Source organism: Etheostoma cragini, chromosome 18, assembly GCF_013103735.1.
Source record: "Etheostoma cragini isolate CJK2018 chromosome 18, CSU_Ecrag_1.0, whole genome shotgun sequence".
Taxonomy (NCBI): domain Eukaryota; kingdom Metazoa; phylum Chordata; class Actinopteri; order Perciformes; family Percidae; genus Etheostoma; species Etheostoma cragini.
The window spans coordinates 5,214,414-5,229,451 of record NC_048424.1 but is presented as its reverse complement, the minus strand read 5'-3'; the positions used below and the strand labels follow the sequence as shown (position 1 = coordinate 5,229,451).

The 15,038-nt window shown below is 39.7% G+C and overlaps 3 protein-coding genes across 4 annotated transcripts in view; 2 read left to right on the top strand and 1 right to left on the bottom strand.

Moving 5' to 3' along the window:
- Positions 1–1,798: 1,798 nt before the first annotated feature.
- On the top strand, positions 1,799–6,130 carry emc7 (ER membrane protein complex subunit 7). The gene is made up of 5 exons (XM_034900415.1): positions 1,799–2,152; positions 3,623–3,742; positions 3,878–4,016; positions 4,429–4,509; positions 5,247–6,130. The coding sequence occupies exons 1-5, from the start codon at positions 1,908–1,910 to the stop codon at positions 5,403–5,405; spliced, it is 744 nt and encodes a 247-aa protein (XP_034756306.1). The 5' UTR covers positions 1,799–1,907; the 3' UTR covers positions 5,406–6,130.
- A 2,454-nt stretch (positions 6,131–8,584) lies between these two features.
- chrm5b (cholinergic receptor, muscarinic 5b) lies at positions 8,585–10,748 on the bottom strand. The gene has a single exon (XM_034900414.1). The coding sequence runs from the start codon at positions 10,694–10,696 to the stop codon at positions 9,137–9,139; it is 1,560 nt and encodes a 519-aa protein (XP_034756305.1). The 5' UTR covers positions 10,697–10,748; the 3' UTR covers positions 8,585–9,136.
- A 702-nt stretch (positions 10,749–11,450) lies between these two features.
- aven (apoptosis, caspase activation inhibitor) overlaps positions 11,451–15,038 on the top strand; it is a 33,552-nt gene continuing 29,964 nt past the window's right edge. For both annotated transcript variants that reach the window (XM_034901069.1, XM_034901068.1), the window contains exons 1-2: positions 11,451–11,722; positions 13,792–13,963. In XM_034901069.1, coding sequence (XP_034756960.1) covers positions 11,510–11,722; positions 13,792–13,963 — 385 coding nt within the window. In that variant the 5' untranslated portion in view covers positions 11,451–11,509. The remainder of the gene's footprint in view (positions 11,723–13,791; positions 13,964–15,038) is intronic.

Here is a 15,038-nt window from a genome sequence, read left to right as displayed (position 1 = left end):
CAGAAAATTCAGTACAAAAGAACATTCAATGCATGTCATCATTAATTTCACATGAAGAACACTGTATGGCATCCATGTTATTTTTAAGCAATTTGGATGAAATTCAAGTTCCTAAAATTAAAAATTAAAAAAACGGTCAAAATTGACCCGAGGTCAACCCAAGGGTTAAATCTTGCTCCAAAATATCATGGGATCAAGGATCATTTTTGGCACAACAAATGCCTATAAGGAAACATGCATATCTTGCTTAATAATTCATTCAAAGTGGCCAAATTGGAGTAAACCTGAGTAATAATTTAAAAAACTTAATTTGTAAATGAAAAACAAATCACTTTAAAATCATAACATTTGCCATACAATACGTTTGGTGTCTTTCCATTCAAAATATAGTCTGACAGCTTTCAACTGTTTATAATGTTGGCTACCAAAAAAAGGTTTATATATTCTTTAGTGTGATCGTACAGGCATTTAGCAGGTAATAAACATTCTTATCCTACAATTAAAGATTCCAGTGTAAAAGTAAAAATCTAATGATATATGAAAAATTAAATATAAAACATAATACACAATGGCCTCAATAAGTCAATAGAACTTGTGTGTTAAATTCTCTAGAGTCTAGACCAAGGGTCTTCAATGTTTTTCAAGCCAAGGACCCCTTAATAAAATAGTGACGGAGCAGGCACCCTCTAGTACATTCAGTATCTATTATGTATAAATTGAATTGAATAATAAACTGGGCCTACAATAATGTGTAGGGGGACCTAAAGCCTTTATACATACATTTTTTGTATAGAACATTAGGTACTGATAATTGTATACATGGTTTTATAAATCATGTTTTAAAATTAAAGGTCCCATGACATTGTGCTTTTTGGATGCTTGTACATAGACAGTGGTCCCCTAATACTGTATCTGAAGTTTCTTTTATATAGACCTTAGTGGTCCCCTAATACTGTATCTGAAGTTTCTTTTATATAGACCTTAGTGGTCCCCTAATACTGTATCTGAAGTTTTTTATATAGACCTTTGTGGTCCCCTAATACTGTATCTGAAGTCTCTTTTATATAGACTTTAGTGGTCCCCTAAGACTGTATCTGAAGTCTCTTTTATATAGACCTTGGTGGTCCCCTAATACTGTATCTGAAGTCTCTTTTATATAGAACTTAGTGGTCCCCTAATACTGTATCTGAAGTCTCTTTTATATAGACCTTAGTGGTCCCCTAATACTGTATCTGAAGTCTATTTTATATAGACCTTAGTGGTCCCCTAATACTGTATCTGAAGTCTCTTTTATATAGACCTTAGTGGTCCCCTAATACTGTATCTGAAGTCTCTTTTATATAGACCTTAGTGGTCCCCTAATACTGTATCTGAAGTCTCTTTCCCAAAAGTCAGCCTTGGGGCAAAACCACAGCCACTAGAGCCAGTGGCACAATGAGCTGTCCTTAGGATGTGCCATAATTCTTTGATATATCACAGTGTTTGTTCACTTTGGTTTTTCATTACCAAATACAATTATAAGAATTGCCATGACACTCAAAGTATTACTACTACATTTGAATTGAGTGATCATTTCTTTAGGTGTAATTGTTGATGTCCAGTCTTGTTTTAAACAAACTCTTCTGTGTTTCTAAAAGATGAAAAGGGGCAGTGACAAAATAAACTGTTTTAGGCTCAGCTTCACAAAAAGTCTATGTAACACATTTATAATATACATCCCTTCTGTAACTGTCTATGTGTACATCAGGCATCAACTGTGTGTGATTCTTGGTTTGTTCAATAAAGTTTTGTCTTTTTTGTGACGTCTTAATTCGCAGCGACAGCTGATGTGCCGAGTCTTCCGCTCCAGAGCCGCTTCCGCTCCTCAGCCAAACTGCTCTTGAATAGACTTAATTTTAAATTTAATAATGGAAGCCAATATGTTGAACAGGCAAAGAATACCGCTTTTATGGCTTTTTTTTCAGGCTGTGGTCGTCGTGGCGTGGTGTTTCACTGATTTGGAAACGGGGCCTGGCGCAGGTGTATTGACACAGTCGAACGGTGATCGGTTCAAAATCGAGGGAAGAGCGATAGTTCCGGGGTTGAAAACACAGGACTGGGTGTCCACGGCCAGAATCCTGGTGGAAGGTGAAGAATACGTGGGCTTTTTGAGGTAAGAAACAGAATCAGGTACACCCGTTAGCTACCTAGCCTGTAAGCGTGGCTAGGTAGCATTAGCATGGCACAGCTAGCCTATGCGGTTGCCTGACGTCAACCATAGACCACAGCTGCTGTCGGCAGATGGCAGGTCCTAACAGTACTAACTAGCTAATTTACATCTTAATAATTGCGTATGTAACTTGCGCAAATAGGGACAACAACACTGATATTTAAATACTGCTTAACGTGACATGTCATTGAACTTAACGGGCTTAGCCAGGCCTCTCGGTCTCGGTTGCTGTAACCATAACAGACCTTGGACACGAGAGACGTGTCCGTAGTTGCACTCGTACCAGATAATGGATAAACAATAGTGACAGTAGTTTGAATCAAAGGCTTACCTCAAACCATTATAGGCTTTCGCTGTATTGTGTAGTTATGTTTTGCAGTAGCTCGCGGCAGATAGTGGTATGTTGTGATTCTAATATCACAGCTAAATGTGCATCGTTCGCCCAGCGCCCGTTAGCTGGGATATTAACAACAACGTACCAGTTATAGTCACATTCCAATTGAAATATATTTGTATGAATAAATAATAATGTTAACAATTAAATAGACCCTCCTGGTCAGGGCATACCCAGGCAGTTGCTATGGGACCCAGTGCACGCACGATAAGGTTAGCTTACGCTAGCAATTAGCACAGACTGTTTCTTTTGCTGAAATTAAAACTGCAGTCGACCATTAACTACACGGTAGAGGCAGCTGTGAGGCAGCTGTAAAGCAGCAACTCCGTGTTCCGAGAGTTAACCCTACTTTTTGTTTTAACTGGTGGCTTCGTGAAGAGCATAGATAGCGACTTCTTCAATCTGACGGCGGGGTAAAGCTGTGAAAATATTCTAAATATAGCGTGGGATACTTTGCCGATTTTAAACCAACACTGTCACGGCAGCGTGTCTGCAGGTGACCCTATGGCACCAGCAGCTATCAGTTCGCTAACCTCATTCACACTGCTGGTACAGGAAACAGTCATTGTCTTTGTCGCTGACAACGAGACACAAGCACTGCGCTGTCCAGGAGTTTGTGTAATATCTGAATGTTTCCTGCAACAACAAAGCACACGCTGTGTCTCGCTCCTCTTCTCTTTCTCTCTCTCCTGTGAAATAAAGCTGCCTTCAAGTGCGGTCGGAAACCAATAATTGTAAAATATAAGGTGTACTTGTGCTACATTTATGGGGGGAAACTACCCTGGGCAAATTGCCAGATCGCTGTTTTTTGTCAGAAGCGAAGTGCAACAGAATTAGAGAGTACGCAATTAACCAATCAGATTGCTTGATTTGAGCTACCTATTTCATATAAGGCTATATATTCCACTTGAGGTTTTGACACTGCTTTTTGCTACTAGTATATTATTGAACACCTCTTTCCAATACCCTAATAAACTGTATACGTGTGCAGTGTTGACAAAATCCAATTCTTGTTACAGAACTGATGGAAGTTTTGCTGTAAATGACGTGCCTTCAGGATCCTATGTTGTAGAAATCGTCACCCCGACCCATAGGTTTGAACCAGTATGGGTTGATATCACATCTAAGGGCAAAATGAGGTGAGACCTTACTAATGTGAGAAAACAGAAAAGCACAGAAACGTTTCCCATTGGTTGAGTCCGCCTTGCATATTATTCAGCGTACTGTTTAGAGGCATCCCTTACCCACTGAAGTAACCATGTGGCATTTCACAGGGCACGTCTTGTGAACTATATCAAGACTTCAGAAGTAATTCGCCAGCCATATCCCCTTCAGATCAGGGCTAATGGCCCTCACACCTACTTCATGAAGAGAGAAACCTGGGGCTGGACAGACTTTCTCATGAACCCAATGGTAAAGGAAATAGACTATGTTGCACTGAGTTTGCCTAATTTGTATGGTGTAATCCCTCAAGGGAAAGAGCAATTTAGGTCTTTAGGGGATAGAGGTCAAATGAGCTTGGATTGAGGTTAGTGAAAGTTTTGATGATTACCTTATCGTATTACCAAACAGTTACCGGGTGGTGTGCAAATGTACTGTTTTTGCACAAGCCAAATGGTCTTCAACGGTTACTCAGTAGTCAATCACACAAGATATGCTCATCCTTAATTTGAGAGTAGTGTTGGTTAAACCAGAGGTCTAGGCTGAAATAGTATTTTGGGTGGGTACATCCTCAGTTCAGACCATTCTATCCATGGTGTATCCAAGTGTAAGAGATAGATTTCAGTCTGCTGTTTAAATGTGCTGTTTGTGGCTCCTCCTGCAGGTTATGATGATGGTTCTGCCCCTGCTGATCATTGTTCTGCTGCCCAAGGTGGTCAACACCAATGACCCAGAGATGAGAAAGGTAAAAACAAATCCCTAATAGTGTTATTTTGGAATAGTTTATGCACATTGAGTTTATCTTGCAGTGCCTCTGACTTGTATTTGATGCATTCTGATTAGATTATTATGGATTTATTAATTTGCACTAGATGGTAAAAGACTAGCACTTATGTCAGTAGTCAAAGGAACACTTGTATTGGGAATTACTAGAATTCTTGGGTCCTTGTAAATTATTATTGATTGTATTATATTGTGTATTGTAGACCTACTTTATCTGCAAAGTGATAACTCTTGTTATGAATTGATACTATAAATAAAACTGAATTATTAAATTCATGATACCGGGGCGGCCTCGAGCTCACCCGGTAGAGCGTTTGACCCATGTAGGCTCAATCAATAAAATCAAAAACAATATCTTAAGAAAATCATCATATACGGCTGGGCAATATATCAATAATAAATCAATATCATGAAATGAGACTTGGATATTGCAAAACCATTACATGTTAAGTATGTCTGTTTCCTGGTTGTAAAGGGTGCATTCCATAAAGTGATGTAATTTTCTGAATTTACCAGCCTCTTCTAGCTATTCTATTATTCGCCTTTAACATGATACCGTATCCCTCATCTGAAAGTGTAAATTGTTTACATTTGTTTTGTTTTTTTTGTTTTTTTAAATCAATGAAGATTTCCATAGTTTGTCCCCAGCCTCTAGTTTTCCCATCTACAGCTGTTTTCATTTGACTGCCGTCTTAACAGGAAATGGAGCAGTCCATGAACATGCTGAATCCCAACCCCGAGCTTCCAGACGTCTCTGAGCTCATGACCAAGCTCTTCTCCGGCTCCAAGGGCTCCAGCAAGGCAGGCGGCAGCAGCAGCAGCAGCAAGGGCACTAGGCCCGCTGTCAAGAGGAGGTAGTACAGTACCGCAGTCCACTCAATCTGCCTGAAAAAAGGTTGAGTTATGCCATGGAAGCAAGATTTTTAAGTGTCATTTTTCCCCTCTCTGGGTCTACTGTACAGTTTTCTTTATTAGATGTTTTAAGCACATCTTGATTTCTAATATGCTATTGGAAACTGAGAAAATAATAAGAATTTTTTTTCTTCATACTGCACTGATAGAATTTTCTTAAACCCCCGCAGAAGCTGTTATCCTTCGTTTGCTCAATACTTTCTACATGTAACTCTACTACTCATCCTTTTCTGTGCTAACCCTCTGCTGTGCATTTCCACTGCTGCTAACTCCGCTACCTGAAAGAGAACAATATATAAAGAGTTTTTCTTTTTTCAATTTCAGTAATGTTATTGTGAAGGAAGATAAATTGAATTTTAAGACTGATAAATTCTTATTTAAAAGCCTAGATAAATAAATTGCAATGGTATATAACAACTTTGTTTTTATTTGAGATCATTTTGTTTAGTTTGAGAGTGAACACATGGCCGCCTCCTTCTTTAAATTACTGTGTGGCGTATTGCATGGCCAGAACCCTCATACTGGCACATGGCTAAGCTGTATAAATTAAAATGGCAATAATTGGCAGTTCGAAGGATGCAAGAGCTGTGCGGTTGCTTTCAAGCTCTCTAGAATGTAACTTTTAATAAAGCAACAGTAAAGTCCCAATAAAATGTGTGTGATATAATGTCCTCAGTTTTTGATATGTCACTCATAGTTGCTGATGGGATGGATATAACAACAAATGACTGTTCATCATTCATGGCTCTTTATAACATTTGAAAAAACAATCCAATCTCCAGTTACAAGCTTTTTCCATAGCGTTCAACCATATCACATGGTCCTGTTATGTTTGCGTAGAAGTTACGTTTAAACACAGAAATCCTTAGTGTTGCGGGTGAAGGCATAACTGCTGCTGAGCTCACACATCAACAGCTGAATCGCCATGACGACTGAGCAAACCCAATTTGTTGAAGACGTGGTAATACGGTTAAAATCTCAGGAAAAAGCCATTAAGTGGACATTAAGTTTTGTTAAACTACCAAGATTAAGAATGAAATTGGGTGCTTTAGGCAATGGCTCCCGACCTAAGGGTTGAGACCCTTGACAGGGTCCCAGATGGAAGTCAGATAGCGTTACAAGATAATTAAAGGGATCAAAGACAGAAAATGTGTCACTTCTTCAGGCCTCTAACATTCCTTGGTCCGGATAGTCCTGTAGCAGAGTATAGCGAGCGCACAGCTGTTGTTTTAATAAACAAATTAGACAGAAAGATCTGCACACTGTACTGATGGCTCATTCAATTTTATTTAACAGATTAACATTCCTACCTAACAGATCTTTGTCAGGGACACTAAGGCCGTAACCTGTGAGCAGGGGACACACAGAGGTTGAGAACCACAGCTTGTGGTGATAAATCTGGTGATAATAGTTTTCTTATAATCAAGAAAATGCCATGGGACACCAAAACCAACTATCTCTTAGTCTGTCTCTCAATATATCTGACTTCTCAGCCACTTGAAAAGACAAAACAGGATCATGCATATATGATCAATGATTTATTAAAACAGCTGCCGACTGTAGGTTTTACTGTATTTTTACAGACTACTTTTAATTGCGGATTCTGTACTGGTGGATATTTACGGCAGCAGAATGGTGTATGTGGGATTGACTCAAAACAAGCTACAGTGCCCATGTTCATTGTAATAAAAGAATATGTAACCCAATGGAAGTGTGGTTTAATCTTAGTTTTTTTTAGTTTTTGGACAACAATGGAGGTTAATGAAAGAGGAATAATCAAGCGTTGGCTACAAGTCACTTTGTTGTTGGTTTTGATCTGTTTACAGTTTTTTGTTGACAATAAGAAAAAGATCAGATATCACCATACTTCCTTTGATAATGGAGTTGCATCAGACTGAAGTGGCAGAACGTCTGTATTGACGTGGAGTCTTGGGAACAGCGAGCCCTCTGATAACTTCTCTGCTAAGCTCTGTTCCCACTTAGCAACTGTCATGCTGTCTCTACAAGTTATCCATGGCATTTATTTTGATGCTTTTGGAGCGGATAATATTTCTCAAATACGAATGGACAAATCAGATCAGATTCAACACATTGGATGTTGAAATGCTGACGGAAGTATAGTTTTGCCTCTTTTGAGTTTGTATTTAACTGTTCAAATCAGTACACACAGACAACATTTCACAAAACTGCACACACAGACAATGAGCACAGGTTCATTATTATCAAAGCTCTTTTTCTTCAGCAGAACAAAAGGCACAGATACCAAATTTTTCTTCTTTTTTTTGTTACAGTAATTGAAAGGAATGGACATGTGATCCATTAACATATGTCATGTTACCACTGTGAAACTAATGCAACTGTAAATGCACAGGAATGTACAGATTAGCCCTTGAATACAAGATAAAATATCAATTGCAAGAGCCAAGATAGAAAACAAACACATCCACTTAACACTGGTATACACTAAGCAATTTACATATACCATATGGGAGGTGTAACATCCAACAGAATCAGTGAAATATATTCTTTATACTATAAATTACTTTGAAATGTGTGAGTCTACAATATGTCCCTTATATACAGTGCATGTGAGCAATATAATAAAGGAGGATTATATAAGGTTTAAAGGTTTTACCCTCATGCTCATACACTATTTCTATTAAAAGTATATTATTACTAGTTCCTGTAACTAGTTCTCCTTTCCACATTGGCCCTGAAGTGACTCGTCAAGTGACTCCAATGAACGAGATTTGCGCCAAATCCAAAGTCTTCGTTACTATTAAAATTAATTAAAATTTTTAGCCAAGGCTAAAACAGTATATGGCTGTGCAGCAGTCTGTCAGCAGTTAGCTTGATCCCATCATGGCTCAATGAGAAGATATTCTGATAATTCAACTCAACATTTTTTGTCCAGCCATGTGTTTACTTGAAAAACTACAACTTCGGATCTATGAACATGCAAATCATTTTTCCTTTGGAGTCATGTTAGATTTCGGTTGAAGAGATTGTTTTACCCCTAGGAAAGAACTCTTTGTTACTTTCATACTTCTAGTTTTCAGCCCTAACCAACAGCGACTCAGGTGACATCACTTGAGGCAAATGATCAGACTTTGTGCAGCTTCATCAAAAGTCACAAAAGGGCGGCCGGGTTAGCTCATTTGGTAGAGCAGGCTCACTTATGTAGAGGTTTAATCCTCAACATAGCGGGCCCGGATTTGACTTTGACCTGCAGCCCTTTGCTGCATGTCATTTCCCCCCTCTCTTCCCTTTCATGTCTTCATCTGTCCTGTGGAATTAAAGGCCTAAAATGCTCGAAAAGAAATAATTGTAAAAAAATAGACCCGAAAGGGTTTATATTTTTTCAGATATTCAGTAGTACTACCCTACATGTACACTTTGATGTTTAAAATCAGTGGAGTTCCCCTTTGAAATAGATTCAGATAATAATTTGAACCCATTTTTAACCTTTGTAATAATGTCACTACCGGGGTTTTCTTTTCTGTAATAATCTTGAGCATCAGTGCTGCATCAGACTCATCTCATTTTCTATCAACATGTACTTTAACACAAAACTCCCATGCAGCACATCATGCTGAAGGGGACAACCAACTACAGTATATATCAAGAAAATGAGGTGGCAAAAGCAATGAGTCTGCTTTACATTGCAGTTTGCCACATCAGGTCATTTTATTGTTGACATTTGCATTTTGTCCACTCCAGTACGGCTTGTCCTCCCCTCTCCTCCTCTTCTTCCTCCACTGGCAGAGCAGAAGCATGCGGAAGGTCTTCTGAAAAGTCTTGTTGCAGAGGGCGTAGCACATGGGGTTGATGGTGCTGTTGACGTAGCACAGCCAGTAGCCCAGGTGCCACAGGGACGTAGGGATGCACTCTGCACAGAAAGTGGAGATGAGCACCATGATGTTGTATGGCGTCCATGTGAGGATAAAGGCCAGGAGGATGGCACTGAGAGTCTGGGCCGCCTTCTTCTCCTTCACAAGCACCATCCTCTTCCTCTTGGTGATCTGGTTCTTCAGGACAGGGTCAAGGGGTTTGGAGGTGGTGGAGGAGGAAGGGGAGGCGTTTTTCGTGGGCTGCTCTGCTTCAGGCAGGCAGTGTGTCGCAGTTGTGGAGTTGCCATTTTTACCCTTTGAGCCAGGTTTCAATTTGTAAGAGATGTGTTTTTTACTGCTCTTCTTTTGAGGAGTGGAAAAGTACAGATCTTCTGTATAATCACTCACCTGCCCATTCTTATTACTTTGTCCACTACCTTGCTCTTTGAAAGATCCCTGTGGCGTTTCTATTGACACATGCTGCTCCTCCTCTTCAGATGAGGAGTAGCTGTTGAGGGAAGTTATCTGATCTGCTTTCACCCACACCTCATCTGATCTAATGGTAGTTTTAGTGGCATTACTTTGGTTAGATGAGGACCACGAGGCCTGACTCCGATCTCTCCTCTCTCTGGTGAAATGAAAGCAAGAATGAATGACAGTTTTCTGTGGTTTAGTCCCCTCTAGGACATTTTCGGTTGCGAGCCCTTGCAGCTCTGCCAGGTCTTTGGTGCGTCTCTGCGTCTCCTTGTAGATCCTACAGTAAAGGATGGTCATAACGGAGACAGGGATGTAGAAAGCAGCGATGGCTGTCCCAAATGTGATCACAGGCTCTGTTAAAAACTGGATCTGGCACTGGTCAGGAGGCACATTTCTCTCTCCTACAAAGTACTGCCAACACAGAATGGGTGGTGCCCAGAGGACAAAAGACACCAGCCATGCAAGGCCGATCATGATGGCAGCTCTCTTTGGAGTCCTTTTTGCCCTGTAAGTTAGCGGTCTTGTGATGGAGAAGTACCTATCGAAGCTGATGACGAGTAAGTTCATAACTGAAGCGTTGCTAGCTACATAATCCACTGACAGCCAGAGATCACATGCAAGGTTTCCTAAGGACCAGTAACCCATCAGGATATATGTGGTGTATAAGTTCATGGACAATGCTCCTATGATGAGGTCAGCAAAAGCCAAACTCAGTAGGTAGTAGTTATTTACAGTCTTCAGCTGGCTGTTAACTTTGAAGGACAGCAGCACCAGCACGTTACCAACAATGGTTATCAAGCTGACGACGGCCGACACAGTAGCAATGGTTATAACCTCCCAAACATTGTGGGGAGCGGCCTGGGTATGTGATGTGTTGTTGGCAAAAGTGCTGTTTGGGGAGTTTACATCCATTATGTTATCAGTCTGCATTACTGTTGACAGGTCAGAGAGAGGTCCCCGTTTGTGGTTCCATTAAGAATTTTCCTGAAATAAAAAAAGAGCATTAGTGATTTGTTGATTGATTTGTTGTATATAAAAGTGATTATAAATACCCCGACCTGCACCGCCAGACAACGTCTACCAAGAGCCTGGGTCTGTCTGTGGTGTCTATAAATTATAGAGTGTGGTCTAGACCTATCTGTAAAGTGTCTTGAAATAACTCTTGTTATGATTTGATACTATAAATTAAAAATAAAACAAATTTGAATATATATATTGTTTTCAAGGTGTCATAGACATGCACTCATAGTACTAGTAGTATTTATTGTAGTACCATGTGCCAAATGTTAAAGAACCTTTAAGCAGTTCTGAAATTTCACTTATTTCAGTACAGCTCAAAACTTCATATAAAAGAATGTATGATAGTTACTGAAATCAATAACATGTTTATTTTGGTATGTAAACATTGCAACTGTTTATCAGAATTGATTTTAAAATGTGTTTATAAATGTATTTGTATTTAATGGAATAGACCCCTGAATGGTAGCCTATTTGTTAATATCCTCTATTGCCTGAATTATGTTTCCCATTAGAATAATAAAAAAATGTTGACAATGTTGAGACTATATATGTATATATAAATATATATATATAAATAAATAAATAAATAAATAAATAAATAAATATATACACGTATGTAGACAGTCCATGGAACGGTTTGGAAGCTACAGTTGCCATTTTGTTGTAGGACAACATTTAATGTAACACTCATTACGTTCAACTAGTTCAACTTTGTGGTGTCACATGCTAAATTGTTCGGCCACAGCAATGGAGGTTAGACCAAACAGAGGCAGGGGAGGCAGTTGGAAAAGAGGTGGTCGGGGTGCAAACGACAGCGACAGTTTTAGTGGTGAACACCGGGGCAGAGGGAGAGGAGGCCGCGGCCGGAGTAAAAGAGACCACTACCGTGGTCGGGGACGCGGGGGAGGCGCCCCCGCAGCGGTGTTCCAGCACGGGGTGAGAGAGCTTGAAAGTTGCGTCCCATAGGCTGCCCCAGTATCCCGCTCTAACGGTACCAAACCGCATTGACACTTTTTGTATTTCTGTAGTGGGTCACCAAGAAAACGCACTCAGTTCTTCAACTCGGGCTAAAAGTGATATTAAAGTCAGTGTGAATGTCTGCTCATTTGGACCAAAAACGTTGAAATATTTAACGTTTTTATAAACAAAGTTAACGTTAGGCTATGTAGATAACCTTAATGGCAACTTAGGCAAAGCTATATGACGTCAACACGTTTGTCAGTATGTGACTTGTTTCCAGCCAATCTATCATGGCGAAAGCATTTGCAAAGTGGTGAGTCATATTCAATATAAGTAGCACGGCTGGTTGATTGCTGTGCATTAGAGAAGTGGATTTGTGTCACAGCATAATCACTCCACCCCTTTACTCTAACTTACATGTATACTGCACATCATGTCATCCTGTCAGCATGTATAGATTTATTAGACTGAGAGTGATCAAGCTCTTGAAAAATCTTCCACGCTGTCTGATATGACACTAGAGTTCAGCTTCTTTTCCACTGGGATGTTTTCTCAGTTGATGCTCCTGCCATGGCAGCGGGTACAGAATTAAAAGGGAAACAACAGGGTCTCTGTAATGAAAGCTATCAAACAAATGTCCTTTGATACATAGGGGCTCCTTGATTGCACTCATGAAAAAAATCTCCTTTGATGGAGACATAGCTACCACGGTGCCATGGAGTGATGACAAAGCACCAGAACAACTGAGGATGCTTTGTCCCTGACACAACTGCACATTTCCATGGCAACCTTAGTAAAGGTTTGTGCAGCTATTTCACAAAGCAGCCAGAAATCTACGACACAGGCAAATTGAATTAGTTCCGTTTTAGATGTTTGTCACCTTGACCGTTTTTCTTAAGCTTAGTTACTAATCATGAATAGGAGCTATGTGTTAGTGAATCTAAAAATCTTGTCTTCATGATTTCTTCACACAATCTGCCGTTTCTGTCTGTTGTGATTTACACCAGCTGAATGACACCAAAGAATTGAATATCAAAATGCAAATTCCCTAACATTAGTTATTTGTAGTTATGAGTTCTCACTAAAATAACGATAATAATCTGTTTTATTGTCACAACATAACAGAGGAAGATGTAGAATTACCTACACATTGTCTCCTCAGGACTTTGAAAGACAATTTTTGGTCACATTAATGTAGGATAAAAAATGGGGACCCACAGTGTCTTTTGGGCAGGTCATTGCACCTGCTTGTTATTGTATGGCCCCATGATAATTGCAAGAAGGTACAGTAGTACTTTTATGTGTAATGTTTGAAGGCTGCAACATAGGATTATTTTCATTATTGATTTATCTGCAGATTGAGTCTCTAAAATGTATATCACCAGGTCTTTTAAATAACAATTTTTTTCTCAGACAAACTAACTAGTCTAAAACTAAAAGATATTCCGTTTATAATGATACAAAACGGAGGAAGCAGAAAATCTTCAGATTTAGGAGCTGGAACCAGTTAATCGTTTTGACATTTGTGTTTGAAAAGTAAAAAGAGTATTATTTTATTTTTATCTACAGTGTTCTTCTCTTAACTCGATCGATGATCAAAGGCTTTTTGAACTATTGAGCGCTTTAAAAAGTCTGTCCTAGCCACGTGTCCTATCCTACCATCTTGTGTTTGATTGCTAATGTTAGTTCAAAGCGCCATTCAAGTGACAGCCTATGTTGTGTTTGATTGCTAGCTTGTAGCCAGCAATCATTTCAAAAATGTTTTAGCTATCTATGATTGGTCGATTGCTAACGTGTGCATAGACATTACAGAAGTCTCTCGTTAGCATCTTATATGCTACGATGCACGACTGCACGACTGAAATCTGCACTCGCCTCACAGTGGGCATTGACAAAGTGGATTATAGCTAAAAGCGCCAGAATGCAACAAAACAAATTGCTTTGAACGTCTTCAGTCACTTTTTGTAAACACAGTTTGTCCAGAAGTGTGCATCATTATTCCAATTTGTAATGTGAATCACAGATTCCTCCTTGTTCTCTTTTAGGATCAAGATGAAGGGGACAACTTTGAGGGAGAATGCGACCGGGTGGAGGTGTTCTCCAGGAGGAAACTGGAGTCAAACTGGGACCGTTATGAGGCGTCCGAGAGACCGGAGCCTGATGATGACACGCCCACACAGAGAGGAATAGACTACCATGTCCTGCTGGCGTCAGCAGGTAACATCTGTTTGCTCTGCCAACCACACCTGTAGTGGACAGTCAGCCTTTAGCAGGAGGGACAAGTCAGGTATCTGAGCTTATATAACGCTTAGTTTCTTTGACATAGATTTGTCTACTCAACAAAGAAAAATAAAGCCAATGCTACAAAAGCTTAAAGGAATACTCCACCCTCGAAATGATCATTTATACAAATATTATTACCATGTGTCACCTTGAATAAAAAATGTTCTTGCCTGCTTCCACGGTGAATGAAGATCTCAAAATGGAGACAATTCTCCGTTCACCGCGGAGGCATGCGAGAAAAACAATAATTTATTCAAGAATTCAAGGAAGGGTGAAACATTTCTTTAAGTGACAAATTCTCTGTCCAATGTCTTTGCTGCTCCACCATCTTGCTTAAATTAGTGATTAATAATGATCAAGCAAGCATTGGATTGAAGAGAAAGTACAAGTGTATTCAACTTTTGTATCAACTTTTAATTTGTGTATTAGTCATCCACTAGAATAATGACATGGAAAATTCACTGTGTGTCAAATACTCCACTGAGTCTAATTGTAGTATTTTGAACTTGTCTCTGTAGCCTAATTAGTTAAAAGGAAATGCGTGTGTTGGACACTGCTGTCAGACGGCTGCATAGAAAAGTCCTTGTTTGTCTTTGTTTGCTAATTTAATCCTTAGTGGTCTGTGTTTTAGCCCCCGGGGCTCTTGACAGTCCCATCCCTGTTTCTTTTGAAATTCCGTCTCCCAAAGGAACACATGTAGACATCTCAGTGCTCTCTTATTAGAGCAGAGCTTGAGATTTTTTTAATATATGACTAATTCATAGATAACAAACCGACTGTCACATTTAGCTTCGTTTCAAAGCTCCCGAGCGTGCAGTAATTTAGCAATATTGCTCTTGCTGTTGGCTTTCTAGCGTTGCACTTCACTGTATTATTAACGGCGGTTTAAAAGTCTAGGAATCTTTGGTTTTATATTTTCTAGCGTTGTTTGATTTCCATCCATCCATCCATCTTCGACCGCTTATCCGGTATCGGGTCGCGGGGGCAGCAGCTCCAGCAGGGGACCCCA

Coding starts and splice junctions, on each gene's coding strand:
- emc7 (XM_034900415.1), top strand. CDS start 1,908: ATGGAAGCCAATATGTTGAACAGGCAAAGAATACCGCTTTTATGGCTT. Junction 3,743..3,877: donor ACATCTAAGGGCAAAATGAG/GTGAGACCTTAC, acceptor GGCATTTCACAG/GGCACGTCTTGTGAACTATA. Junction 4,017..4,428: donor ACTTTCTCATGAACCCAATG/GTAAAGGAAATA, acceptor CTCCTCCTGCAG/GTTATGATGATGGTTCTGCC.
- chrm5b (XM_034900414.1), bottom strand. CDS start 10,696: ATGCAGACTGATAACATAATGGATGTAAACTCCCCAAACAGCACTTTT.